The 27,883-nt window shown below is 36.8% G+C and overlaps 1 protein-coding gene across 3 annotated transcripts in view; it reads left to right on the plus strand.

Annotated features, from left to right (window-relative positions):
- NLGN1 (neuroligin 1) overlaps window positions 1–27,883 on the plus strand; it is a 735,835-nt gene that overhangs the window by 18,533 nt on the left and 689,419 nt on the right. Inside the window, exon 3 of one of the 3 annotated variants that reach the window (XM_057545961.1) lies at window positions 175–234. The exons of the other annotated variants lie outside the window; for them this stretch is intronic. Coding sequence (XP_057401944.1) covers window positions 175–234 — 60 coding nt within the window. The remainder of the gene's footprint in view (window positions 1–174; window positions 235–27,883) is intronic. 3 annotated transcript variants of the gene reach the window in all.

A 27,883-nucleotide genomic window follows, 5' to 3' on the forward strand; every position in this document is an offset into this window, starting at 1 on the left:
ACTTCTGAGAAGATGCATCAACATTTCTCCATTGCATGTGCAGGCTCAGTGAATTGGGGAATCTTTCGCACTCAGTAAACGCAGGAGAGTATTAAGTTAGATAGTGGTGTTGCATGTTCCGGCGGTCTGTGATGGAGCGCCATGTTATTTTCTAGTCTTCTATTCATTTTTCAGTAAAAAGAATATCCAAGGAATGTGCCAGAAAACCCGGCAAGAAAATATGTAGAAAAGGAGGTATGTATAAAAGTGAAAATAAAAAATGGGGGAAACAGCTTGCAGAGGAAGAACAAGATATTCTCCCTAAGGATGATTTGTTGATGCTGGGAAGTGAATGGTTAGGCGATATTTGGAATTTAATGAAGCCTGTCAAAGAATAGAAAGATGGTTGAGGAGAGCTCTAGCTGAGTAGATGACATTGACAAAGCTCATTGGTGGTTGCCTGTGTGCTGGCGCTGGTGGCATGGACAGGAGTTGAATCTCTGCTCTGAGTTTGTGTATAGAGAAAAAGATACTTAGGTTATTACTTTGCCTGCAGGGAACCCAAAGATGCTGCCTTCCCAGCTGTTCAGCTTTGATCTCCGAACCCTTTTCTACAGATAATAGATTCCTGTTTCTCTTAAAATTGATCAGTTCAGTCACAAACCTAGTTTTTTGTTTGTTTATCCTTAGTTCCTTCTGAACACCCTATGAACTTTCTCATATAAGGGTAAATTTGCCATAACTGTTGGGCAATTACCATTATTAAGTAATGGTATTTTTTCCCAGACAGTCTTTCCGTTTTCAGTCACTCTTCCAGAAAAAAATGAGATTTTGCAGCTTTTTATACTAAATATTTACAGTCTTAAAATTGCTTTAACATTTTTATATTTATGTTAAACAATTTAAAACATAGGGAAGAACATGATTCAGAAGCTACAATTAAATCAACCTTCAAAGCATCCTCTAGCCAGATTGAGCAAATGTAGACACTGACAGCTGCAAGCTTGCATCTGAATGTAGCTTGTCCACACTCCATTTTTATAGAACATCTAGTAAATCACTCATAGGAGAGTATGATTTTCTCTGGCAGTAAATTATCTGTGTTATTTTGACCTTATTATAACTTTGTAGAGTTTTCAATCTTCATACAGAAGTCATATTAATATTCCAGTTCTGTACATTCTCTCTCTCTCTGTGCACTTCTGATCTCTTGGCTGGACCAAGTCAGATTTCATTACAGCATTCTTGTGGGGTGGGGAACGTCTAAACTGTTTGTTTTCATTGGGATTGCATTATGTGGAAGAAGCTTCATATCACCAAATCCTCAATTGCAGATCAGAAGTATTTGCATTAAATTGAATTTTGTTTTGTTTTTGTTCTTATTTCTTTGATCAGACTGATAGAATGGAATTTAACCTTTATTTTATTATTAATGTCATGATTTGGGTTAAAAGAATAGTATACTTAAGAAGGTGTATATGGAGGCAACAAAGATGTTTTAGATAACTAAAAAAGTCTCTTGTTTTTTCCCAAATGAGAATAACTGCAGTAATTTATATGCTTTCAACTAATGTACAGTACTGCAGTGGTTATTATTATGCAGCTTATCAAGCATGTGTAATTAGCTAAGTGACTTTTGCCTCCTATCACAAAGATGTTGATTCACAAAGTCATAAATAAAGATGCTATTGAAGAATGCATAAATATAGCATAATACATAAAAATATGTACAATCAAAAAAATAAGGACATCAAAAGGTAAGCTAGTAAGTAAGAAAGTGACCTTCTTCTCATACAACTTCAGAAGGAAATGGATTCATTAAAAATTTCTTTTTCATGGTTCTTTCGATTGTTGGTTCCATCTGGTTTATGAGAGAGTTGGCAAAGAAGTATGTAGGCTGTGCTATTTACTTTGGCAAAATTTGAACTACTTTATAATTAGCCTGAGGACAAGATCTATAGATACCTACATCAGTCTGTGGTTTATAGTCCAAATCTACTGTGTTTTCATATTAAAAATTCTAAAACACTGGTTCACTTTGGTATTTATTATTAATAACTAAGTTATGCTGTTTATTAGCTCTTTGTATATTATCCTAACATCTAAATAACAAATAATTTAAATGCAATGTTCTATATAAATAGTCTTTTAAAAAAATAAACAAAATCAAAGTTTAGAGCTTGACTTTTAAACAGAGGAATAGAACTTTTTTCCCCAAACTGTCAGCTTTTTTTTCCTTCTCTATCGTGAAGGGTCTATTCACGTCAGGAAATCATATTTTCCTGGTTCAAAAAATATTAGTCATTTCATATTTATGCATATGCTAATATATATACTGCATATGGGCTGTGAGTTCTTCAACAGAATTGTGGAAGTTTAGGAAGTATAGGAATAGTTGTGTTGCATTTTATCTAGGTGCTAATAAAATTCTGGCTTATTATTTATCTCTTCTTTTTTTAATTGTGTATGGTCATCTGCAGAGGCAGATGGACCACCACCCTTGTGCCAATCTGTGTATGCTGTATTCATTCAAAATTATTTCTTAATTGCCTATTATATGCACTATCAGTAATGAATGAAACAAAGATCTCTCTTCCCATAGAACTTACGTTCAAGTAAGTTTACAAAGAACAAAGCATCTTCTGCACTTTAATCTGTATGAAAGGAAGAACATCTTCTCCCTCCTCCAAAAGATGCCTTGCTGTAATTTTTAAACAGAGCTTTTATACTATTTTTCCTGTACCGTTGAAGAAAAAAACATATTTTTACCAATAGGTTGCCTCTCATTTACAAAAGGTCCCAGTTGCACTTTTTAATCCATCTTTTTAAATTTCCCATGATAGTTTTAGCCATATGTTAACTACTCTGTAGATATTTCTTCAGGGCTTTATCCTTGAAAAATTGAAAGAAAGGATGAGTGCTTAAAATGAGATGACTGTCAGCACTTGGCCAAATAGGCAGGCAACATGGGATAGAAACTGGAATTTGGATGTGGAGACTGACATAATTTATCACCAAACTTTATGAAGAAAGTATATGACTGTCCTTATTTTACAAATTTGAAAGTAGGTTCTCAGAGTTAAGCATTCTGACCCAGTTTCTACTGCTAGTAAGTGGGTGGAGTCAGGTTTGGCCCTAGTTCTTGCTTATGTTAGATGCATTTCCATTATGTTAAATTACTTCCTGTAGATGATTTCTACAGCAGAGGCTTGTATGTCTCCACCCTTTTACCCTCCTTTTCTTCCTGCTTGCTTTTGCACATTCAAATATATCGTGAATTCTTTCTATTCTATCAGTTGACTCTATTTTAGATGGGTTTAATGCTCACCTTATTGAATTGGGTCAAGCCAATGTTAGCAACTGATTTCCAGAAAACATGCTTAGTACCCATTTTAGTGAATACTTTTAAGTAGTACACATGTTTTCTCACTGTCCAGACAAAGATCCCAACGTATTCCTCCTGGCTGCTATCAGGAGTAGCTTTAATTTCCTTATGTTTCATTTTGCTTCTCTAGTTCTCTCTCTTATGAGAGTTGCCAACAAACAGTAAAGTGGTCAAATATTAGGCAGTAAACGTGAGAAGAGGAACAAGGGACCCAGAGAATCCACAGCAAATTGATTGGCTTATGGATACCTTAGAGTTGTTTAGCTTTGTATTTCTCCAGTACTTTGACTATAATTTGCATAGCTCTTGTGAGATGAATACAGAATTAATTTTCGTTTCTGCATAAGTTAACTCATTTTTTTCACTTACCCCAATTTTATTGTATAGAAAATTACAATCTCTGTAGATGGCTGTGGTACAGTTCTTGACTCCTTGAGAATTTTATTCCTGATTTTCATAAGTATTCTACTTTTACACACTCTGCTTAGTAGTCTTTACCTGAGATAATATTGAATTCATTCAAGAGCCTTTTCCATAAATTTAGGGTTTATTTGGTGATTTGTTGAACATAGAGACTGATTTTTTCCTAAATAGATATGTATAAAAATGACTGCTACCACTCTCAGTGTGTTTAGGATTTTAAAAGGGGATTATATTCCAGAATGCTCTTCCTTCATGCTTATACATTTCTATCTAATTTATTATTCACTTAACAAATGTTTATTGAGTCCTTACTCTGTACTGATTAGATTACTGCTCTAGGCCCCCGAGATACATCAGTGAAAAAAAAAAACAATTAAAAAATCCTTGCCCTTCTGGAGCTTATATACTAGCGTGTGGAGACACATTGTAGACAATAAATACAATAAACAACTAAATTTAGATGGTATAAGAAGATGAGAAATAAACAGAGTATGGAGGCTTGGGTGTGCTGGTGTGGAGGGTGAAGGTAATTTTAAATAAGTTAGTCAGTATTGTCTTCTTTTGCGCAAAGCCCTGAAGGAAACGAAATGAGTATCTGAGGAAAGAACATGGCAAAGAGCAAGCACAAAGGCATTAAGATGAGATTCTGCCTTGTGTATTTAAGGAACAACTAGGGGTATGGTAAATCTGGAAAGAGTAGAGAGAGCGAGGCAATGGGATTCAGAATGATCTGACTTTATATTAAAGAGATCATTCTGCCTGACTTATTGAGAGTAGATTGTAGGAGAGTATGGAGGAACCGGGAGAGCAAATAAGAGGTTGTTGTAGTTTGGACAAGATGTCAGCCTGGTCCAGGCTCAGACCAGAGGAGTAACAATGGAAGTCATAGTCTAGATATATTACAAACATCACATTTCTTGCTCATTTGGTTACGGGTTGTAAAAGAAAGTGAGCAGTCAGAGAAGATGCCTAGATTTTGGTCTGAAAGTCTAGAAAAATAGATTTGCCATCAATTAAGACAGAAAAGAGGAATGTAGACTAGTGTAGGAGGAGGCACAGTAGAAGGACGATGTTTAGCTTGGACATGTTAAATCTGAGGTGACTCTTAGACATCCAAGTGTAGACATCAGGGAACCAGTTTGACATTCAGGAGAGAGGTATAAATGGAGATATATATTTGGGAGTCATTGTGATATAGAAGGTAGAGTTTTAAAGTCATGAGGCTGAGTGAGAATAAAAGGAACTGAATGAAAATAGAGAAAAGAGATGACACCAAAGATTAATCCAGGGACATTCCAACATTAAGAGGTCTGGAAGAAGAGAAGGAAAGACTATGGAGAGTGAGAAAGTATTACATGTGAGATGGGAGGTAAACCAATATATTTTTCGTTGTCCTAGAAGCTAAGTAAAGAAAATGCATCAAAATAGACAAGAATGATCAACTCTACCAAATGAACTCTTGGGTGGTGTGGGTCTGACACACTGGAGTGGGTCAAAGAGAGAATGGCTGAAGATTTGGAATCACTAAGCATAAATAACTATTTTAAGGAGTTTTGCTGTAAGAAGGAGCAAAAAAAATGGAAGTATAAGGACAACAGAGGTTGTTTTGTTGCTATAGGTTAAGATGGAAGAAATAGAGAAATGTTTGTATGATTAGGTTTGACATAAATACACTGCCACGTGTAAAACAGATAGCTAGTGGGAACCTGCTGTATAGCACAGGGAGCTTAGCTCGGTGCTCTGTGACGACCTAGATGGATAGGATGGGGCGGTTGGGAGGGAGGTCCAAGAGGGAGGGGATATAGGTATACATATAGCTGATTCACTTCATTGTACAGCAGAAACTAACACAACATTGTAAAGCAATTTTATTATAATAAAACAAAATTTTAAAAAGAGAGAAATGTTTGTATATAGTAGGAGGGGAACAATTAAAAATATAGAGGAAAGATGGTAGACTTCTGGAATAATATCTTTAGAGAAAGTTGGGATCTAGTATACAATTGGAGGTTTCAGATTAAAAAGAGCATTAGTAGATAATTTAAATTAACATGTAGCTAGGCAGAGTACATGAGTATGAGTACATGGGTAGAAGTAGTAATATGATTCTGTTCTCATCTGATTGTTTCTATTTTAATTGTTCAGTGTGTAACATTAAGGGAAGTGGAGATAGAATTAACATTGGTGAGCTCTTAATATGTTCTAGACATTTAGCCTTATTAATTTATTTAATATCACAACAATCCTATGAGATTTTTATTCCCAAATGCAGAAATGGAGGACCAAAGAGATTAAGTATCCTGCCCAAATATACATAATTTGTTAGTGGCCAACTGTATTTTCTTTAAGGAGATGATTTTAGAACAGAGGGAATAAAGCAAAACAATACAACAGCAACAATAACAATTCTGTTCATGTGGGATCCCAGATCAAATAGAAAATTTGGTGGCCAATTTGCTAGTAGAAAAATCACTACATACTGAAATAATTAAAACATCTGGTTTATTTGGGGTCTGAAGATAAATGGGAAACCAGATTAAACCAGAGATTTGGCTTCATATTTGAATTAGTATCTTTGGACAGATGTGGTGAAGTCTTCTAAAAGCTAAACATTTTAAGTTGGAACTCTGAAATGAAGCAGATATAAAAGGGCTGTAAAGTTTTAAAAGAACAACATCAATTGTTCCATTGTCTACTGATAGGCAGAGAGAGTCTCCTGAAGCTGATGATTAAAAGACTGTTATAGGTGGCCAACTCATTTTTTCCAAAGAATAAATACTTTTTTTCTTGTAGAAATTGGGGTTGAAGTTGAAAACATATGACATGCCACCAGCAAAAAGAGCTATGTCACAGAATAAATCCTCTGTAGAAAATGCTTTCCTTTCTACTCTCCAGTGTAATGATACGTGTTTTAAAGTGTTGTTTTCACATATAGAACATACTACTAGCTTCATAATTATGATGTAATCTTTGCTTTAATTAACTTCTACATTACTTTCTGTTACAGATTTTGTTGATAATCTTTTGTCCTCTCATATTTCTCCTCCTCTTCTTCTTCCTCCCATGGTGGTACATGCTAAAGCAGTTTAGGAAATGACCAACTTCAAAAATCACACCAGTACATATATTTGCTAGTAACAATCACATAATCTCATTCTGGATTTGATCATTTTAAACTCTGGACTAGATGTGGAAGCATAATTTCTAATCATAAATCTTCACATAGTCCTTTGTAAGTGGACAGAATACTTTATGTAATACTCCCTATATTAGATTCCTAGGGCTGCTGTAACAAATTGCCACAAACTGTGTGGCTTTAAACACCAGAGATTTATTCTCTCACAGTTCTGGAGCTGAGAAGCCCAAAATCAAGGAGTTGGCAGTTTTGGTTACTTCTGGAGGCTCTAAAGGAGACTCTTCCTGCCTCTTTTTTAGCTTCTGCTGGTTGCCAAAAGTCATTGGCATTCTTTGGCTTGTAGTTGTATTGCTCTAGTCTCTACTTCTGTTGTCATGTGGCTTTCTTCCCTGGGTGTCTCCCAGTGTCTCTGTGTCTTCACATGGCCTTCTTATTAGGACACCAGTCATAAGATTTATGACCCATCCCAATCCAGTATGACTTCATCTTAATTACATTTGCTAAGGCCCTATTTCCAAATAAGGTCATTTCTTTGCTAGGGTTGCTGTACAAAGTATCACAAACTGCGTGACTTACACAGCAGAAAATTTTGGTCTCACAGCTTTAAAGGTTGGAAGTCTGAGATCAAGACACTGGCATGGTTGGTTCTTTCTGAGGGCTGTGTAGAAGATTCTGTTGTAGGTCTCTCTGGCTTGTAGATGGCTGTCTTCTCCCTGTATCTCTTCACAGGGCATTCTCCCTTTTTCTATTGAGGCATGATTGACATGTAACATTATATTAGTTTCAGGTGCACAACATTATGATTCGATATTTGTGTATATTGTAAAACAATCACCACAATAAGTCTCGTTAACAGCCATCCCCATACATTTTTTTCTTATGATGAGAACTTTTAAGATTTACTCTTAGCAACTTTCAAATATGCAGTACAGTATTATTAGCTATAGTCACCATGCTGTACCTTACATCCCCATGACTTATTTATTTTATAGCTGGAAGTTTGTATCTTTGACACCCCCTTCACCCATTTTAACCACTCCTCACCCCCAGCCTCTGTTCTATCTATGAGCTTGCTTTTTTGTTTGTTTGATTTTTAAATTCCACATTTATAAGTGAGATCATACAGTATTTGTCTTTCACTGACTTATTTCCCTTAGCATAATGCCCTCAAAGCCCATCCATGTTGTCTCAAATGGCAAGGTTTCATTTTTTTATGGCTTAATAGTATTCTATTATGTGTTCTTTATCCATTTATCTATCAGTGGACACTTAGGTTGTTTCCATATCTTGACTATTGTAAGTGATGCTGCAATGAACATGTGGGCACATCTTTGCGGATTAGTGTTTTTATTTTCTTCAGATAAATGTCCAGAAGTGGAATTGCTGAGTCATATGGTAGTTCTCTTTTTAATTTTTTGAGGAACCTCCACATTGTTTTCCATAGTGACTGTGCCAGTTTACATTCCCACCAGCAATGCACAACAGTTCCCTTTTCCCAACATCCTTGCCAACGTTTATTATTAGTTGTCTTTTTGATAATTGCCATTCTTATAGGTGGTGTCTTATTGTAGTTTTGATTTGTATTTTCCTGATGATTAGTGATGTTGAGCATTTTCTTACATACTCATTGGCCATTTGCATGTCTTCTTTGGAAAAATGTCTATTCAGATCCTCTGCCTGTTTTTTAATTGGATTTTTGTGTTTTTTTGCTCTTGAATTGTTAGATTACCACTTTTTATAAGGACACCAGTCATATTGAGTTAGGGCCCACCCTAATGAGCTCCTCTTAACTAATTACATCTGTAAGACCCTATTTCTAAATAAGGTCACATTCTGAGATACTCAGGGTTAGGACTTCACTATTTGAATTTTGGAGTAACACAATTTAACCTGTAAAGTCACATTCTGAGGTTCTAGTTGGATATGAGTTCTTGAGGGATACCAAGCACTCTTCCATTTTTTTCATTCAAACTGAATCCCCGGAAAGATCTCAAAACGGTGTTATAATTATACCCATTCTATAGTTGAAGAATTATTGCTTGTTGGGGTTAAATAACTTACCCAAGGTCACATGGCTGCTAGTAAGGAATGCTGGGGCTCCTTTTCAAATCAAAACTCAAATTTCACTTGATATCCAGTCCTTGTAATAGACACAGATTCTCTCTCCTCTACTGAGAAGTTCCTTTAATTTGTTTTTAAGTATTTTTCTATCAAGATAGTGTACTATGCATTAATCTAGATACTTTTAAATATCTAAGTGTTTGACTTTGTGTAGACAAAATGATTCAAACTTTTAAAAAATTTTCCCTGAATTTTAAACATTTTATCCAGATGGTTGCTTACATGCAAACACGGTTTTAGTTAAGATTAAGATCTTACCAATTTAAAGCTGTAGTAGCATTGATTTTCAATACTGTTTCATTTGTCATATTTAGGAAATTGGACCAAGTTCTTTTTAAAATAATTTTTAATTGAAGAGCTATTTCTTTGTTCACTTTAATCCTATTCGTCTGGTATCTATGTAATGATAGCATTAGAGCAATTTAATTATAGCCCATAATTTTCATTAAAGTATGTGAAATGTTGCAAAAATTAGTTTTCAACAATGACAAAAAGAAATCTTAATAAAAGGCTGGGGTCTTTGCAACCATTATTATAATTTTCAAAAGCAGAAAAACTGATTAATCAATAATAGTTTTAATATTCTGTTCCTTGTTTCAGGACTGAAGGAAGAAGTTTTCACTCTCCCCTTCATCCCTTTCCTTTGAGGCAAAGACTTTTGCCGCTGTTACGTCAAAAAGGAAATGACATATTGTCTCCTAGTTAGGAGGATGATACAAAAATACCTTCCCTCTCTTCTTTTTGGCTCACATTCTGTTTTTCCAAAAAAGGTTCAGGGCTCCTCTTCTAGAACCTTCTTTTCCAAGTTCTCCAAGTGCAAGGAGGAAGAGAGAGGATAGAGGGATAAGTGTGCACAGCACAGGGATGACACAAGGACAAATGTAACACTTCCAAGTAGATATGAAGCATTTGTCAATATTGCTGCTGCCAGGAAAGGAAGAGGGAGGCCTGGGTAGAATTATTAAGAACATTTATGCTCCTTCTGATTTGGATTCCTCTCAGGAACAGATATGTCCCCATGAAGCGGGTCTGTGGAAAGGGGACTGCCTCTGGCTAGTGATCACTCTCCATTCCTGCTAAGTTCCTGCTCACCATCTTCTTCAAGCTCACCATTGTTCCAGGTAGTGAGAGGTCAGGCCTCAGTTTGCAGCTCTAAGCTTTGGCCAGAAAGAATTGACATGTCCCTTTGGCACAGTAATTTACAAGCCAGGCAGTTCCTGAGGATTCTGAGCGCCAGCGCCTCTCCTGACCCACACCCAAGTCCCCACCATCACCCAGTGCCATGCTTTCACACATCCACACCACCAGCACAACTTGGCTTTCATTCCTTACACATGTAGGGAGAGATTACCTACCGTGTCAGGATTTCTTAAAAAAAAACAGAAAAAAGGAGGGGGTGGGATTCTGTTGCTTAAAAAAATTTGGAAGTCATTTATTTAGGGGATTAACTTTATTTCAATGAGAACTGAAATATCTATAAATTTGGATTCAGAAGAGGAATATTTTCTGTAATGACCATTTAAATATTTTGTATTTCAATTTACTCCAAAAGACCAAGGATGAGATTTTTTCCCTGTTTTTATTTTATGAAGATCTTTGGTCACCTGTGCAGTTTAGCAAAGGGCTTTTTGTGGGAAACACACATACACGCATGCACACACACACACACACGTAAAATGTAGAATATTTACTGGAGCCTCATATTGCCATTAGTGGACTCTTTGACTATCCAAGCAGTGCTTTTCCCTATCTATATCTATCTATCATCTATCCATGTATCTATCTATGTATCTATCTATCTATCTATCTGTATTTCTATATATTTATGTATTATTCTTTCGGTGTTGATGTTGCTTTGCTCTGTTTTGTGTTCTGCATCCAGAAAGCACTGCTTCAGATTTCCTACATGACTATTTCTTCTCTCTGCCTGAGCCCACTGTGGACAAAGCACTCATGTCCAGAACTGCTGGAGGCTCAGTTGGGCAGGACATATTCTTTGCCCTCAGGGAGCTTAACCTGCAATGACAGCCAACAAGTAATAAGAAACAGGACATTTTTGTTAGAGACCATGTCAATATGACCAAGCAAATGTAAGCCTGATCTGTATTGAAATCTCAAAACAAAATGAGGGAATGGCTTGTTTCTGTGAGAAAAAAAATAAGGTAATGATGCTGATATTTGGCACTGTGTTCCCTATAATAAAACATTTAATTAAATCTTTAAATGGGTATGGAGAACAAAATATGCACATCAGAATAAAACACATCAGGCATAACCAAAACTATAATTATATCAGTCCTGTTGCCTGAGCCCACCTTTGTTGCTCTGCCAAGAAGCAATTGTTTAAAACTTTCTATCCATCTGTTTAAAAAAAAAGAAAAGCCTATGCTGTACCTCTGCAAATCTCTGTAAACCTTGGGAATGCTTTGGCTACTGATACAACAGCTGCCGAGTTACTGGGCTGCAGGCTGTCTCCTCTAGAGGTAAGTTGACAGCTGCTGCTCTGTGGTTCTTTCCACACTTTTGTTGAGCATCTACTCTGTGCAGGGCCCTGTGGTGGGCCCTGGAGATACAGAGATAAAAAGGGCATTAAAGAGCTGTCCTCAAAGCATTCCCTATCTTGTGTGGGTAGCAGTTACAGAAAGAGAAAACAACAAGGTAGTAAGAGCCCTGAGGAAGGGAAGCAAGGACCATTATGGGAGCACATAGGAGAGGTGTCTGTGGTTTAGAGATGTCTTGTGGTAGAAAGTTGTCCCCTATGTGAGCACCCAGGAATAAACATTGTAGTCCCTTCATGCCTTCAAAGGCTAGCATGGTCTGTGGGACCCTTTTACCAAGTAACTCCAGATTAATATATTGCTGAGTGCTTATTTCAAATGTTTGTTTGCTTGTTTATTTGTGGATGTGGATGTGTAAGTATGTATATCTGTGTGTCTCCACCTTCTTTGCCCAGATATCAATTGTCTTCTGTTACTGCTCTCACTTTGCCAGGCTTTAGAAACACTGCCTGCCCACTTCTGAGGTAATGAATCTGATCTGTCATGGGTTGGGAAACTGAGTAATCACAATTTAAAAAAACCAAAAAACAACAAAAAAAAACTTGTTTGTGAAATAAAAAATAAATAGGCTTGAAATGACTGTCTCCACTATGAGTAATCCATAGCAACTTAAATATATGGTCTTTGTTCAAAGATTTTTTAAAAATTTTATGTTCTAAATAACTGAGGCTTTTGAAGATGTAGCCTCCAGATAAGTGAGGTGTTTACTAATTGTGAAGCTATAGGAGCCAACCTTGTCCTCATGAGGTGACCCCTCAGGGATGTGTGCAGGCATCACTTACTCCTGATACTCAGGATACTGCAGGCATTATCCCTCCACCTCAGTGCACCCCTTCCCTCCTTCCTTCTCCACTTCCCTTACCTTAATCTAGAACCTCCATCATTTCTTACCTGAACCACTACAATAGCCTTATAACAGGTCTTTCTATTTCCATTACTGCTCCTGCAGTACATTCTTCACATAGTGGCCAATGTGATCTTTGAAGTCTGAAATCAGATGCTATCACCCCTTCCAAATCCCTTCAGGGGTTTCCTATTGCTTTTAGAATAAATGTAGTACTACCAACCATGGTCTACGAGATCCTACATGATGATTCCTGCCCACCTCTGCAGTCTCCTTCCATATATTTCCCCCTTGCTCTCTAAATTCTAGCCTTACTGATCCTCTTTTGATAACTGGAATAGCCAATTTCTATCCTACCTCAGGACCTTTGCACTTGCTGTTCCTTCTACCTCAAATGTACAATGTCTACCTCTTTTCCTAAGTCTTATAAATCAAGTCTTGGCAAAATGCCACCTTATCAAGGGAGCCTTTATTGAACGCTCTGTTAAGGTAACCTCACCTCACCATTTTCTTCCACTTATTCTTTTACATCCCCTTGGTTATTTCCTTCATTATATTTTTATCTCTATATGAAATTATCTTGTTCATTTATGTGCTTACATATATACTTTGTCTGCCCCAGAAGAACATTTCTCTTCTTCACTGCTCTATCCTCAGTATTCACAAGGGATTCAATAAATATTCATCCAAAACATAAACAACCTTAAGAAACAATGCACTTTGTTGGAGAAAGCCTTCCTCTCCCACCATCTACATTTATTTGAGTAATACTGCACCTGCTATCATTCCTCACCAGACAGAGCAAGGAATAATATATTCTGCTCCTCTCTGCTATGCATCACTATTTGTTTATGGCTCCCAAAATAAAGAAAATTTCAAAGCCAACACCAGAGTCCTTAACTAAGAAATAACAGTGTTCAGTGGCTCAGTGTCTGACAGATATAACCTGGACTCTGTTGCAGGGGCCCGAGTGGCTGCCAACAGCCGAGCCGAGGCTCTTGGCTCTCTGCCTTTGCATGTTTCTGCCAGCCTTATTGCCTCTGAACTGAATTTATATTTTAATATAGGACGCCAGGAACGCATTTGTGTAATAGGAGCATGGAGAATGATTTTCCTTTTCCAGGCCAGAAGCTTCCTTTTCCCTTTCCATCTTCTAATTTAATTTTCTTTCCCTCTTACCCAACCCCAAGTTCCCTCCTGTGACAAATATATCTTCTTTTGTAATTATTTTACTTTCTTTTGTCCTTGTTCTACCATCTACCTCTGTGATAGGACTTCTCACCACTGTTTGTACTAAGGCATTTCATCTCAGGTTACTCAAGAAGCAGGGCCCGATGATGCTAGATGAGCTAAGAGGAGGTCTAACTGAATTTGCTTAAGGGATTTTCTATATAGTATGAAATAACTCCTCCAGTGGCCTGTGCTGGGGAGCTCCTTCCTTATGATTTAGCCTTCAGTTCGTTCATATCACCATCAACATGCGCGTGCATCCAGAGGGTTATTTTGCCCTTTTCTTCTTTTATTAGGTATTATCAACTACTGGCTTTCCGATGAAAAATCAGAAATTTCTTTTTAAAATGAGGCAAATCAGAGAATGAGACCTTCCTATATGTACAGCACCATAGGCAGAGTTTTGGAACATGGTTTGTGCCCCCAAAAATGACTGATAAATGAAGGAGTATTTTGAGCCTGACAAATAATGGGCAGCTTATATTACTGAGATAAATGGAGAGGCCAGTGGCTTTTCTAGTGGATGGTGGAGGCTGGATCTTGTACAATTCAGGGTGGAGAGGCATAGTAAGAGCATGGTAGACCTAGAATCTCTTAATCTAGTTGAGAGAGACAAATCTGGCAGTAACATAGACTAAATCTGTGTTTCAGAACACATCGCAGAGCTGATGAGTAGAGGATATTAGATTCCTGATAGGGCTGGCTTCATAGGAGGGTAGTCTGTGCAGTCAAACTGATCCCTATATTCAGAATGTCTTCACACTTAGCTAAATGCTCTACTGTTGCCATCTTGAAATTCATAAGAATTTTTGAACAAGGGATTCTGCATTTTCATTTGGCATTGGGCCTCACAAATTATGCAGCCAGTCCTACTTCCTGGCTTTGCTGGCATTTTCCCCATTCTGCATACCCATAGATGCTCTTGTAATTCTGAGAGATAGTAGAACAGAAACCCTCTGTGCATGTCAGAAAGTTGGATTAAAACTCTCAACTGAAACGCTATGAACATTTGTGTTTGTACCCTTACAGTTCCCTTCACATCTAAGGGGAACAATGAAAAAGGGACATGTTGTAATTTGGGGAGATAAAAGGTCTGTTTTTCTCTTATTCCTATTTTTATGCATTTGTTCATTCTTTCATGAAGCAGTTACTGTGTCTAATATGTCCTAGGGACTCTGTTAGAAGCTGAGAATAAAAACAACTAGATATACTAGATATGGTATTTGCCCATAAGGGGCAATCAAGCAAGGAATAATTTTAAAAAAATAATTATTATAATAGCTACCATTTGTGCAATGCCTACCATGGACTAGCCATTGTTTTAAGGGTTTTATATATTAACTTAATTCTCGTAGAAGCTCTTTGAAATTGTTACTATTTGTGTCCCCACTTTACTGATGAGAAATGTAAGGCACAGATAGGTTACATAAACTGTTTGAGACTCCACAGCTAGAGAGTGGTGGAGCCAGGATTCAGAACCAAGCAGCTTAACTCCTTTGATGGTGCCCTTAGTCATTAAGTGTAACAGATGTTAGGGGTGCTAGGAGGGAAGTAAATAAAGGTTATGTGTGGTAGGGTGCTGTCCTGAGGAGGGAATGGCTAGTTCCGTCTTGGATGGGAGCTGGAGAGAAAAGGGCTTATCGTAATCATCTTGCTTGAAATGGACTGTGAAACATGAGGAGGTGGCCCATCCACTGAGGAAGAGGATCTACTGGGATAAGGAGGGAGGGGGCTTGACTAGGTAGAGAGCAGCACGTGGTCAGAGAGTACATTGAAGCCTTGATAAGGCAGCTCCCAGATCTTTGTGTCTAAGGACCTTGGAGGTTTTATCTAGGTGATAGCAAGTCATTAAACATTTTAAGCAAAGACTTGACATGATCGGATGAGCACTTGAGAATATTCTCTCTGACAACAGTGTAAATGGTACAATCCACGAGTGAAAAACCACAGTAGACATGAGTAGAGGGCTACTGTAATGGTGTGTTAGTGACTATGCAGGCCTTACCAAAGGCAATGGCTGGCGGGTAGAAAGGAGGAAATGAAGGATAAGAGATGTTTATTGGCAGCCTGATAGGATTGGGGGGTTGACTAGTGTTGGGACGGCGGAGGAAGGGGTGGAGCACAGTATGTCTCTGGGATGTCTCAGTGCCCAGTGCCTTCCATTCTGACCCATTGGCCTTGCTTCCCCTAACCAGCCTTCTCTAACATGCTTTTTCACCAGGACTCGAGGGAAGGGCAGGATAGAGAGTGAGTTACAATAAAGAAATGAAGTTTGAGGGAATTTCCTGGCAATCCAGTTGTTAGGACTCCGTGCTCTCACTGACAAGGGCCCGGGATCAATCCCTGGTCAGGGAACTAAGATCCCACAAGCCACATGGCAGGGCCAAAAAATAAAAATTAAGAAATGAAGTTTGAGAAAAGGGAAAATGTCAGTAGCAGAGGAGAAAGAGAAAAGGAAAAAAGCTTCCAGTAAACAAAACAAACAAAAGGACATGATAGTATACTGAACAAGTTTTTAATCTGCCATATGCCAAATGTAAGGTAAACTTCGGAAAATAATGCCATATATATATATATATGTATATAAAACCAAGTCATCTTTTAACAGTAGAACTTAGAGGGAGAGATAAGTATGTCAGCACAAGAAAGACTTAGACTCTTAGAAAGAGTCCTAAGTCTGTAACCTACCCTTGGTTGGGGCAAGCTTGAAAGTGATAAGAAAGAAATGCATAGACAGCAAATCACAAACTGTCAACTAGAAAGAGAGTAAAATTATTTAGTTACATGTAAATTGTTAAAAGGAACATACAGGTGCATAATTTATGTAGATTTGTATTAATGACTAGACAAATGAACATAAATTTTCAGAACACTAATAACTCAGAAAATACATGTTGATTGAATTCAGCATGTATTTTTGGAGCATTTACTGTGTGGTATGCCTCATGCTAGCTATTGGAATATAAAATCCAGTCTGTACAAATTAATAACATATACAGACGTACACATTATACATGCTGCACTCGGGTACTTAAAATCTAGTATGAAGGTAAATTATAGATAATCAAGTATGTGTACTACAAGACTAGAGAGGTCATTAAAGAAAGACATGTTATAGATCCTTTTAAGAATGCAAGAACTCATCAAGTTGGGTGTGAATCAGAAAAGTTCCTTAAAAGTGGTAATATTTTGAGTCAGCCTTGAAGGATGGGTAGGCTCTCAGCAGGCAAAGATGTAGGACTTGTGTCCAGCCAAAGGAAAGGCATAGCAGTTAACAAAGACTGGGGGCAATAGTGTTCAGTTGTTTACATCACAGAAAATATTGAATTATAGTAAAAGATCAATACTAGTTTTAGTGAAATATTAGAAGGCCTAGAAGGCTAAGATGAGTGATTTTACTATCAACGATTATGCATGAATGATTTTTGGGGCAAGGGATTATGATAAGTGTGGTTTCAGAAGAAAGTGGGCAAGGAACAGGAAGGTTGGAGAATTGATTAGATTACAGGAAGGAGACTAGATAGGAAATAATGGTCCTATAGTTCAGATGAAAAGTGGCTGGCAGTGGAAACAAAAAGATGATGAATTTGAGAGAGATTTCAAAGCAGAATTAGCAGAATTGGAAATTGATTGCAAAAGTATGGGGGTGAACAGTGAGCCAAGGAGGCATTGCCCAAGTTGACAGCAGATTGGAGACTGGATGGTCCTGAGGAAATTGATGCTGTGAACAAATCATATTTCCAGATCTACTCCAGGAATAGATGAGCTTGTAAGTTTTCAGCAAAATTGATCATGGGAATGAATATGCCCTCCTTTCCTTTATTCCTATCAAAATGAAAGTACAAGAAAAGCTATTTATGCCTTTGTCGTGTGTTCAAATAAAATATTAACCTCATCAAGTCAAGGAAAGCCTCTGAAAAAAACCCTACATTCATTTTTATCAAAGAGGGGAAAAAAAGATGATGCATCTTCTGCACTAAAATTCCTCTATGACTGTCATTTCAGAGCTGGGTATAACTCTAGATTTCCAAAAGAGAAATGAATAGGGTACATAACACTTGGCTCAGAAAAAGGCCACCCCTATACTGCCATAGCCTGTGTGAGTATAATTCTCATTGACAAGCCAAGATTGAGAAATGTATACAAGGCCAATTACACAGACTCAGCCTGTTTTTCCAGCTATTTAACTGTTCACATCAAGGGCTGTGTTTATTTGCATGGAAGTGGAATGGACCCAAAGAACCTGAAATCAGCATAACCACATGTCTTGGTGAGAGAAGTACATGCAGGGGCTGGTGAGGCTTTTCCCTGAGACTCATACTCCTAGATCATTAAAACCACATAAACCTCAGAGAAAGACTGAGAATACAGAATGTGGGACATGAGGTAGAAAATTATCTAAAGCAGTGACAGGAACATCTGGCAAGATCAGAGCGTGATAAAATGCCCAAATTGCTTTTTGATGCTGACCTGCTAGAATAAGAAGAAAAATAGTCCCAGGAAAAAGGGGAAAAAAAATCAAACTCATTTTGAGATTTTAGGAAAATGAAAGTTTACATTTCTAAAGTGATCACGATGATCACTTTTAATAATAAGATTCAAATAGGAAAATTACTTATTTGGGGGGATTTCTGAAAAATAAAAAGAGAACAAAGTAACTAGCCAACCCAATTAGTAAACACAGCAAGTTGCCGTATTTCCTGCCCAATAACAGATGCAGGCCTTAGGGGAGCTGCACGCTGCCTTCCAGATCATTGAACAAATGACTTCTGCAGTGCACTAATTATGCTGAAAGAGTTAAAAAAGCATCTAAATATGTTCTACACCCAAGGAAATTTTGGGTCTCAGGGAAGCTCAGCTGTGGGAAGAACCAAACTATGACGATTCCTGAAACCCCACATGCCAGCATCCTGTCCCATCACCATTCTATAGCAATACATGATGTTTACTCCTCTCTGTCCATCTTGTTTGCCATGTCCGTGTTGGTGGCCTGCCTCTAATATGGGCTTCCACGTAAACCTCAGTGAAGGTTAAACTCAGTGAAGGTTAAATCATTCTTATGTGTTTTGTCCTGAAAATCCTTTGGCATGAAAGTCGATACTGATTGCATGTTGACAGCAGGGGAGCCTATGACTGGGTTTTAAAAGGGCTCAGTTGGATGGGAAAGGAAGTTAGGACAGGTACGTATATAATGTAAATATAAGGGAGTGTGATAATCTTCATGAAAGAAGAAAAAAGTGGAGTCTTTGGAGGCTTAAAAGATAGGAGGGATGATAGCTGATTGTGAATGTGTGTTAGATCAGGTTAGAGAGTGGGCATTCAGAAAATTACAGTATTTAAGGTGACCTGTACTTTTGACAAGCAGATATGGAAGGAGAGCAGGTGTGCCAAGAGGACAGAAGAGCATGAACGAGAGGAGGCAAGGAGGTAGGAAAGAACAAGGGTTGTTACTGTCTCCTGGCTGGAGTCGGGCTGGGAAACAGGTAAGGAGTACCAGGAAAGAAAGACTGATCGGGACTTTGTGAAGGACTTTGAATGCCAGTGTGAGGATATTACATTTAATTTGGTAGGCAAAGGAGAGCCGCCAGATGTTTGTGCATAAGAGAGTGACATGACTAAAACTGTTTTACCAAGATTAATTTGGCAGTTGTCTTTGGTTAGATTGATGTTGCAAGAGGCTGGGACTTGGAAAAAATTGGTTAATAGACTTTTACAATTGTGTCATCTGATGAGTAATTTAAAAAATCTTATAAATATTTAAAATTTCCTGTAGTCCCACTGACATCTGTTTAAAAGACTCCAAAAGAGTATAAAGAACATTATTAGCTTTTTTCTTTCTTTTTTTCTGTTTTTCAAAGAAAGAAAGTTGTGCTAGGAGAACTAGTACATGAAGTTGAAAGGTTGTTTTCTGGGAAAGGGGCTGGGCCCTCCAGCCTCCTGTCAGCACATTAGCTGTGGAAAGAGCTCGGGCTGGGTTCATGGCTTCCTGTTCTCCGTCTGTCATTGCATCGCTGTGTGACTTTGAACAAGTCATGTCACCTCTTTGGGCCTCAGTTTTCGCCTCATTTATGAAATGAGGTTTGGGCTCCATGACCTCTAGAGTCATTTTCATATTTCACTCTTTCAGTTTTTTTTTCTTTTTTTAATAGGAACGAAGGGAATTGCAATGGATAAAGGATTAATGTCTGTCTACATTTTCTTCCACCTATTTCACTGACTCACCAAGAATTCTAGAGAGGAGGATGAGTTGAACACTTCACTTCGTGCATGGATTTAATGTAGCATGAGCTTGTTTCATTTCTTGCAACAGTTTAAATGCCATCTTTAATGTTTTCTTGTCATGCTACTGTTGCTGTTTTTCCCTGTTTCCAAGAAACTAAACTGTTGCAGATGTCTGTTCCCGTCTTACAATGAATTAAGGATACATTAAGGATATAGTTTCTTCTTTATATTTAAAGACTTAGAATACCAACTTAAATAAATTAACTGTGGTGTAATATTGGTATATCTTAGTTTTATCTGCAAGGGATTAATTTAAATCAGCTAGCTATGAAGTAGACGTGAATGCAAGACAGCTACCGCATGCAATAAGAACAAACAGAGGCTATTTCAAGTAATTAATTAATTTAATTATAACAGAACATAGCTAGCATTAGGCAACCAATGGTAGTATTTCCAAGACTAATTTATAGCTCACAGGTTGCCTAATTTTTCTTAACTGGGGAGGTGATATGGTTTATAATTCTTATATTTTTTTCTTTCCTTCTTTATTTATATTTTTTTCTGGAGGCTTCCAGATAGTTTTATAAAAGGCTTGTGAGGATAACATTATTACTATGTATTTCAGTGAGAATCTTCTTGAGTTGTATGTAATTTCATCCATGTCAGTTTGGTCAGACAGATAAATAAGTCAAATATTCTTAACTCTACTCACTTGCCACTTTCCTGATTCTATGTAGAGAATCATCAACCGTTTCTGGATATACTCTATTATGTTTAAATAGTATTCAGCAAACAGAGTTTGAGTCATTGGGGGACTGGGGATACCACTGTTAGAAGTACCACTCCCCTTTTCTTTAATTTTGCAGAAAAATGGACAGGTGGTCTACGGTGGTAAAGAATTAGGGTAAAAGAATGACATTAATACATTAGGAACAGTATCCTTGATATGAGTTTTAGAGATAAGCTAATGTGAACTGTTTTCTGAGACGTGGACAAGTATTTTGATGTTGTAGAAAATGGAAAATTTTTGCCTCTTTCCCACCCTAACCCTCCCTCAGACACACATACCACCATTGCTACCACCCTGGTACTTTTGCTCATATTGCAGTTGAATAAACAAATTTGGATTTATTTATTGGTTTTAGTATATTTGATTAAGTGGGGATATGTGTACATTTACTCATGCTTCTACATCTTCTCCCAGGTAGCATTTCCAAATGGGTCTTGGTCTTTCCCTTTCCTCTTTGAGAAGATACAAAAGACATGTTTGTTTTAAGCTACAAATCATGAACCATTTACTAAATAATCTGTTATGCATTATTTATCAATTAGCTAACACATCAATATTTTAGTTATTGATCCAAAATTAAGAACAATTGTTAACTAGTAAAATAATAAGGTAATTAAGAAGTATTCATTCAACTTGCCTGACCTAGTCACCTAAATCTGCCTCAAAAATCTTGGAATGTTTAACGTAATAAAATAAGTATTTAAGGAGTCCACAGATACAAATCAATTGACTTTTAACAGAGTTACCAGTTTGAAAAGCTCAGTACAAAATTGAAAAAACTTAGTGTTAGGACTCTGGACTTTGATTAATATAAAGGATGATAGAAACATCTTTGAAATTTAGTGTGATTATTTTTTCTTGTAGCTAGATATATAGCTTTGGCAACTGAATTTATATTAGCATTTATATTACAATACATTCAAATTATGATGTCTCTTCTCTGTTTATAGCCTGTAGATCAATGTTGTCTGATAGAACTTTCTGCAGTCATAGAAATGTTCTCTATCTGCTCTGACTGGTATGCCAGCCACTAGCTACATGAGGCTATTAAGAACTCAAGATATAGCTAATGTGACTGAGAAACTATTTAATTTTACTTAATTTTTATTAATATAAATTAAAATTTAAACAGCCATCTATGATTAATTGCTACCATTTTGGACAGTGAAGCTAGAGGATGAATACTAGTATCACCAGAAGAAAGATACGGGTTATCTAGGATTTTCATATATGAGTAAAAACTTAGTGTCTTTATTTTCATAAGTTTGAATTTAGAAGATAATAGCTATTAACTGTTACAAAAAAGGAACTTATTCAAATGGAATATGTCAAGTATGATTATTTTTAATTTCAGGCATTTTTTAGAATAGGACACTATAAAATTTATTTAACCAGCTCTTTGAAAAATTTTTTCCTTGAAATTTTATCATCAATGAAAAATTGAAACAAGATAATCAGAACAATCTGTTGCATCAAAGGTTATTATTTTATACAGGGTACTCTTGATAATATTTTTATCAGAGAGATAGATACTTAAGAGCTTCTTTTTGTTATTGAAACTAATGTTTACCAAATTTTCTCTCAAGGATATATACCATTGTGGGCCACATTCCCCTAGCTATTCTAGAATTGGTCTCTGAATAGTGACTTAATCATTTGGAATTATTTTTATTAGTTGTTTTTATGACTGTCAGCTTACAAACTTGTCATATGGTTTGTTTTTAGAGATTTTAAAGTGACCATTATAACTGTTGAATTTTCAAATCATTTTCTAAGACTGTGCTGATGAATCATAATCTATCCTTCATTTTCAAAAACTAGCTGTTGCCAAAAATGGCAAAACTATCCCAGTGGGAGACAAAAGTAGATTTTCCTCGGGATCTCTTGAAACTCACTGTCTGGGGAACAAAAACATTTTCATGAGATTGGTTTATGAGGGCTTCCCTGGTGCGCAGTGGTTAAGAATCCACCTGCCAATGCAGGGGACACGGGTTCGAGCCCTGGTCCGGGAAGATCCCACATGCTGCGGAGCAGCTAAGCCTGTGCGCCGCAGCTACTGAGCCTGCGCTCTAGAGCCCGCGAGCCACAACTGCTGAGCCCGTGTGACACAGCTACTGAAGCCCACACACCTAGAGCCCGTCCTCCGCAACAAGAGAAGCCACCGCAAGGAGAAGCCCGTGCACTGCAATGAAGAGTAGCCCCCACTCGCCGCAACTAGAGAAAGCCCGCGTGCAGCAACAAAGAACCAACTCAGCCAATAAATAAATAAATAATAATAAATAAATAAATTTATTAAAAAAAAGATTGGTTCATGAGTAAGCCAACGTCATCAAAAGCGATGTCTTCTTTCTTGCCTTTCTTTACTCTGATTGCTGTGGTTTTAAGCTGAATGCATTATATGGAAACATTTGCAGTTTGTGATTTTCTAGCATATTAACTTGACAGCCAAAGTCTTGCATCATCTCACCTAGCATGGCTTTTGTTGTTGTTGTTTGTTTGTAGCAAATGAGTTATTTGCAGCCCTTGGTACAAAACCTCTTGCTTTTAAGGCTATTATTCTTTTACTCATGATTTTCTTAATAGCAGCTTGAGTTTTTTCTAATTTTTAAGAAGACTACATGTCACTTATTTTGCATACTTTTTTTGTCACAAGGACTCATGCTTTAAGCTTTCAAGCAGCTGGCTGTACTTTTCATCCAGGTGAGACTTTTTGTCTGCTGCCTGTTCAGCAAAAGAATCGTTCCTGAAAATCTGTATGCATTGTCTGAATTCTTCGGCTGTCTTCCCATGAGGCTTTTGTTGATGTTGTACCTGAATCCAGTATTTGTCCTTTGAACTTCTCTCTTTTGTATCTCCGTATCTTTCTCGTTTATGTGAATGCTTGCTTCGCTTCTTGTCAGATACTGCTCTCATCTTCTATCATTTGCATAGCTGGGAGTTTAAGCAGTGAAAAATAGTTCTTATTGACTTGAGCCTGTCCTGCCTGAATAAGCAACCTTCCTGAAGCCCCAGGGTCATCTGAACTGGCTTGGATTCCTCACCTCTGAGATAATCTTGCTCTATAACATGCTCTTCTTAGTAAAGACGGTTTTCTGTTCTTGCTTATAGATGTGAGGATGTCATTTGGCATTAACCTTAGGGTGAGCTCACTCATCTGGAGGGAAAAAAACCCCACAAAACCTCTTTCTTATTCTTTCATTATTACTGAGTTTTTCTGCCTGCAATTCATATGAATTTCCACACATTTCGTGAGTTTTAGGGTTTGCCTTTTAACAATAGTCATCGAGCATCCAAGCTGTGCAGAGCAACATATTGGCCTTGTGATCGGTTACATAGGAAGGAATCCATGTAAATATGCACATAAAGAAAGGAGTTAGAGGATATGCCAAATGAGAGTTTTAAACATATATTCACTCAGTATGTAAAACATTGTATAGTTACCGTCTAATAAAATGGAGGAGAATCTTAGACATACTTTAAGCCACATCATGTTTTAGGAAAGTAATTTGTTTGGGACCTGACATAACTTTAAAATTTTGTCTTAAGAAGCTAAATGTAATATGTTAGTTACTTAATGAAGTCAAGGCACGTTGTGGAGCATTATATAAGTAATTATTATTACTTTATAAGCAATTTTCGGGTTCCTATAATCCTTTTCTTTTTCTTTATTGTTTATTTTAATTACAGTGGTAAGGGGCATATCTGACTTGTAGAATATCTTGTTGCCTTTTTTTTTTTTTTTTTTAAGTCCTCTAACCAGGAGGATCTAATTATTTCCTTGCACATGGACCAAATCCTCAGACTAGAGTTGATCCAGTGTTAATTAGGTTGGCAAACACCATCTCTAAGTTCTTAAAAATTAGACTTCAAGAATAGCAAAATGATCAATAGACAATTACCTTTTTAATTAACAAATACTTCTCAAATTAAAAAGAAATATTCTTTATTTAGAGACTTAGCTTTAGTTATCATTAAAAAAGAAAACAATAATTTAGGTTTAAAGGAAGAGCCATGTAACAGTAGGTTGTAAAATATCCAATGAAAGGTTATTTGAAACTTGGGAATCCTTAGATAAAGGGGCTTTTAGCAAGTTGTATATCAAGTTTCTATTAGACAACTCCCTTTGAGTCATGTATGCATAACTAATCCCTTTATCTCCAACCCCTTCACGTCTTGTTTAGTATTGCTAGTTTAAACATCTGTACCTTCATTGCTTTAAAAAAAAAAAGAAGGCTTGACTCTGTTAAGACATTGAAGAAATCAATCTCCATTTCAGACTTTATCAGACTTGTATAATTATAGTTGAAAAGCCTTCAAAATTCAATAAATTCTTTTTCTAACCTTTATAGAAAAGTTTTTTTAATAGTGTATACCAGAAATTCAAGAGAACTTGAAAAATGCTGAAGGTTAAAAAAAGGCAGGAGTTGTTTGAGGAGGATTTTCTTTTTTCTAGACAAAGGAAACGAGAGAGAAATGCATGTCTTTAGAATAAACTATGTTTCTTGGTTACTTATGAGACATGCCTGGGAAAACGAGCAAAGGCAGAGCCAGTCAAGTGTAATTGGGAAGCTAAGCTATTTTGGAAGGAATTACCAAGTCCACACAGACAAGGAGAAAAGTATTTCCAGGGAAGCGCTTAAATGGCTGACATTCTCTCCAAAGGATGAGGAAAATTTTCAAGGCACAGAGCTAATGTTTTCCCCTGTTGGCATCATGAATAGAGAACAGTAATGTTTTTTAAAGTAATGAATATGAAGTTCTAGAACCCCTAACTGTACTATAATTATTCATAATCTTACCTGCTTTTCTTTAATTTTGGAGTAAGTCTGCTATGTTTAAGGAGATAGAACCAAAAAAAGAAAAAAAAAAAAAAAGACAAAGAGAGAGGAAAGAAAAGAAAATTTTATTAAAATATGTGTGGAAGACAGTGTTCTGCATTTCCCCCCAAATCAAGTGGTTCAGTATATCCCTTTCAGGTGGTTCCTACTGACCTTAGATACTTAGACAACAACCCTCCCCCCCCCCCAATTTTGTGCAGTAATCAATTTAACAGCATTCTTATTTAATATTATCATCCTTCAGAATTTCTTCTTTTCCATAGAGGGAAGCTCAATCCTTTGTGAGGTCTGTCTCTGCAAGGGCATCTGTCAGGTACCAGCATTCTTTAAATTTCCTTTCTTACATGTTTCCCTGATGTAGAACAATATCCTTCTAACATGCCTTGCTTAAATTTTATTTCAAGTGTCATAAACCTCCTTGACTTTGTTACCCCAATTAACACTGCATGCAAATATTAGAGTTGTTGAAGGTTGAGGAGGAAGACTCTTCGGAGAGATGAGACTTGAGGGGTGTAGTAAGGAAGAGATGTGGTTTGGTTGAAGTTGGTCCAGATGGGGAACTTCAGATAAAATTCCAAGATAAGAGCCAGTAGGTAAGTTGCCTTCTCAGCACTTAAAATGTGGTATGACAATTTGGCCTTCTCAGTGATCTTTCCGATTGGTAACTTCATAGATAGTTTTAGATTTCAATGATTGGAGAGAGACAAGTCCATTGTGAAAGTGGTTACTTTATATCAAATGTGTGGTTCAAATCATTATTATTAGCAAGTATCTATTAACTGCTTACTGAATAAGGAGTATTCTGTTAAGTAAGCAGGCAGGGGATTCTTACATGTGGAGAATACAGATTCTTTGTTTTGGAAAAGATTGTTTATGATGCTATTTGTTCGTCCTAAGTGTAGATTAAAAAAAAAAATCTTTAGGGTTAACTTTTCTTTCCTTTTTTTCTTATATATTTTGGGACTTAACTTTCCTTTTACTCCTGAGCAGCCAAAAACAACAAAAGACTTTGTGCTTGGCTCATATGTTTCTGTGTTTCTGTGTGTATATGTGTACGTGTGTGTTTGGCAGGTAGTAAATATTTCTGTGGAATATGTATATATGAAAGAAAGTGCCGCTGCTAGGAGCAAGGGTTTCACTTCTGTCTTTGTACTTCAGAAATGTTGGTTTTTGTCTGGGAGTTATTTTTGAAGTATAATATCATTTGACAGCTCAGTAAGTATAGATATTTGTAGTTACCTATAACCATGGTTACAAGAGTAAATCCAGTCCAACTACAAGTAAAATCTACTCTGGAATAACAGTTATTTACTTGGGAAATTATTTTCCAGCATGCCTTCAGAATAAGTGAAAATGGGTTTCCATCTCACAAATTTATGGTCATTATTTTTCTTGCATTGTACATTAAAATTAAGTTGTGGCACAAAAGCCTTGAAAATTGTTTTTTGGTAATTTATAATTTTAAGATAGAGTTTTAAAATGTTCCTTATTTCATAATGAACTTTAATATTTTTTTCCTTTCTTAAGCCTACAAAACTTGATCCAGAAGCAGATTATTTTACAGCTGGGGTATAAACTTTTGGAAAATGTTTTTTATAATAGAAATGCTGCCATAACTTTAAATCTAGCAGTGAAAGGAGGCAACCTTCAATCTTCATGATTTGCTGACAACATAGAAGTTTGTTTTCAGATGCATCTGCAGTGTCTATCTTGAGCAGTCCAGATTGTAGGAAATAAAGTATCTTCCTCTTAGAGAAAAAAAATTCATTTTGCTGAGGGCAGCGTCAGTGGAAATGGGTTTAGTATGCTGTACATTTCACTTAGTGCTTCTTGAATTGTGCTAGATATTTTGGTTATAACGTGGGGCTTCCCAAATGGTTGTGTAAACATTTGTTCTGCATTTTTTCCCCAGAGTGTCTGGAAACCATAGCTATGAAGTTTCTAGGAATAGAGTGAAAAATTTCATCTTACCTTCCTTTCAAAACTTTTGGTGTGTCCTAGTCTTGTGGGAAATGCCTGAAGTTACTGTGAGATTATTTTATCTGAAGGGATGCTTCTGTTGATGGTCTGTATGTTATAAACACTCAGGAAAAACGACCATAAACTGCAGCAGAAAAAAAACGACCTTGGTTTACTTTTCGCTTTGTCATTTTGTGCTTTATGTTCAGGTGAAGGCCAGAGAATTCAGTCAATCAATCATTAGATATTTGAATACCAGCTGGGTGCTTGAATATTTTTTTAAATTTTTATTGGGGTATAATTGCTTTACAATGTTGTGTTAGCTTCAGGTGTGCAGCACAGTGAATCTCTGCAAGTCTAGCAAAGCTCAAGGAGGCAGGGTTTCCTACAGGTCACTC

Source organism: Balaenoptera acutorostrata, chromosome 4, assembly GCF_949987535.1.
Source record: "Balaenoptera acutorostrata chromosome 4, mBalAcu1.1, whole genome shotgun sequence".
Classification (NCBI taxonomy): domain Eukaryota; kingdom Metazoa; phylum Chordata; class Mammalia; order Artiodactyla; family Balaenopteridae; genus Balaenoptera; species Balaenoptera acutorostrata.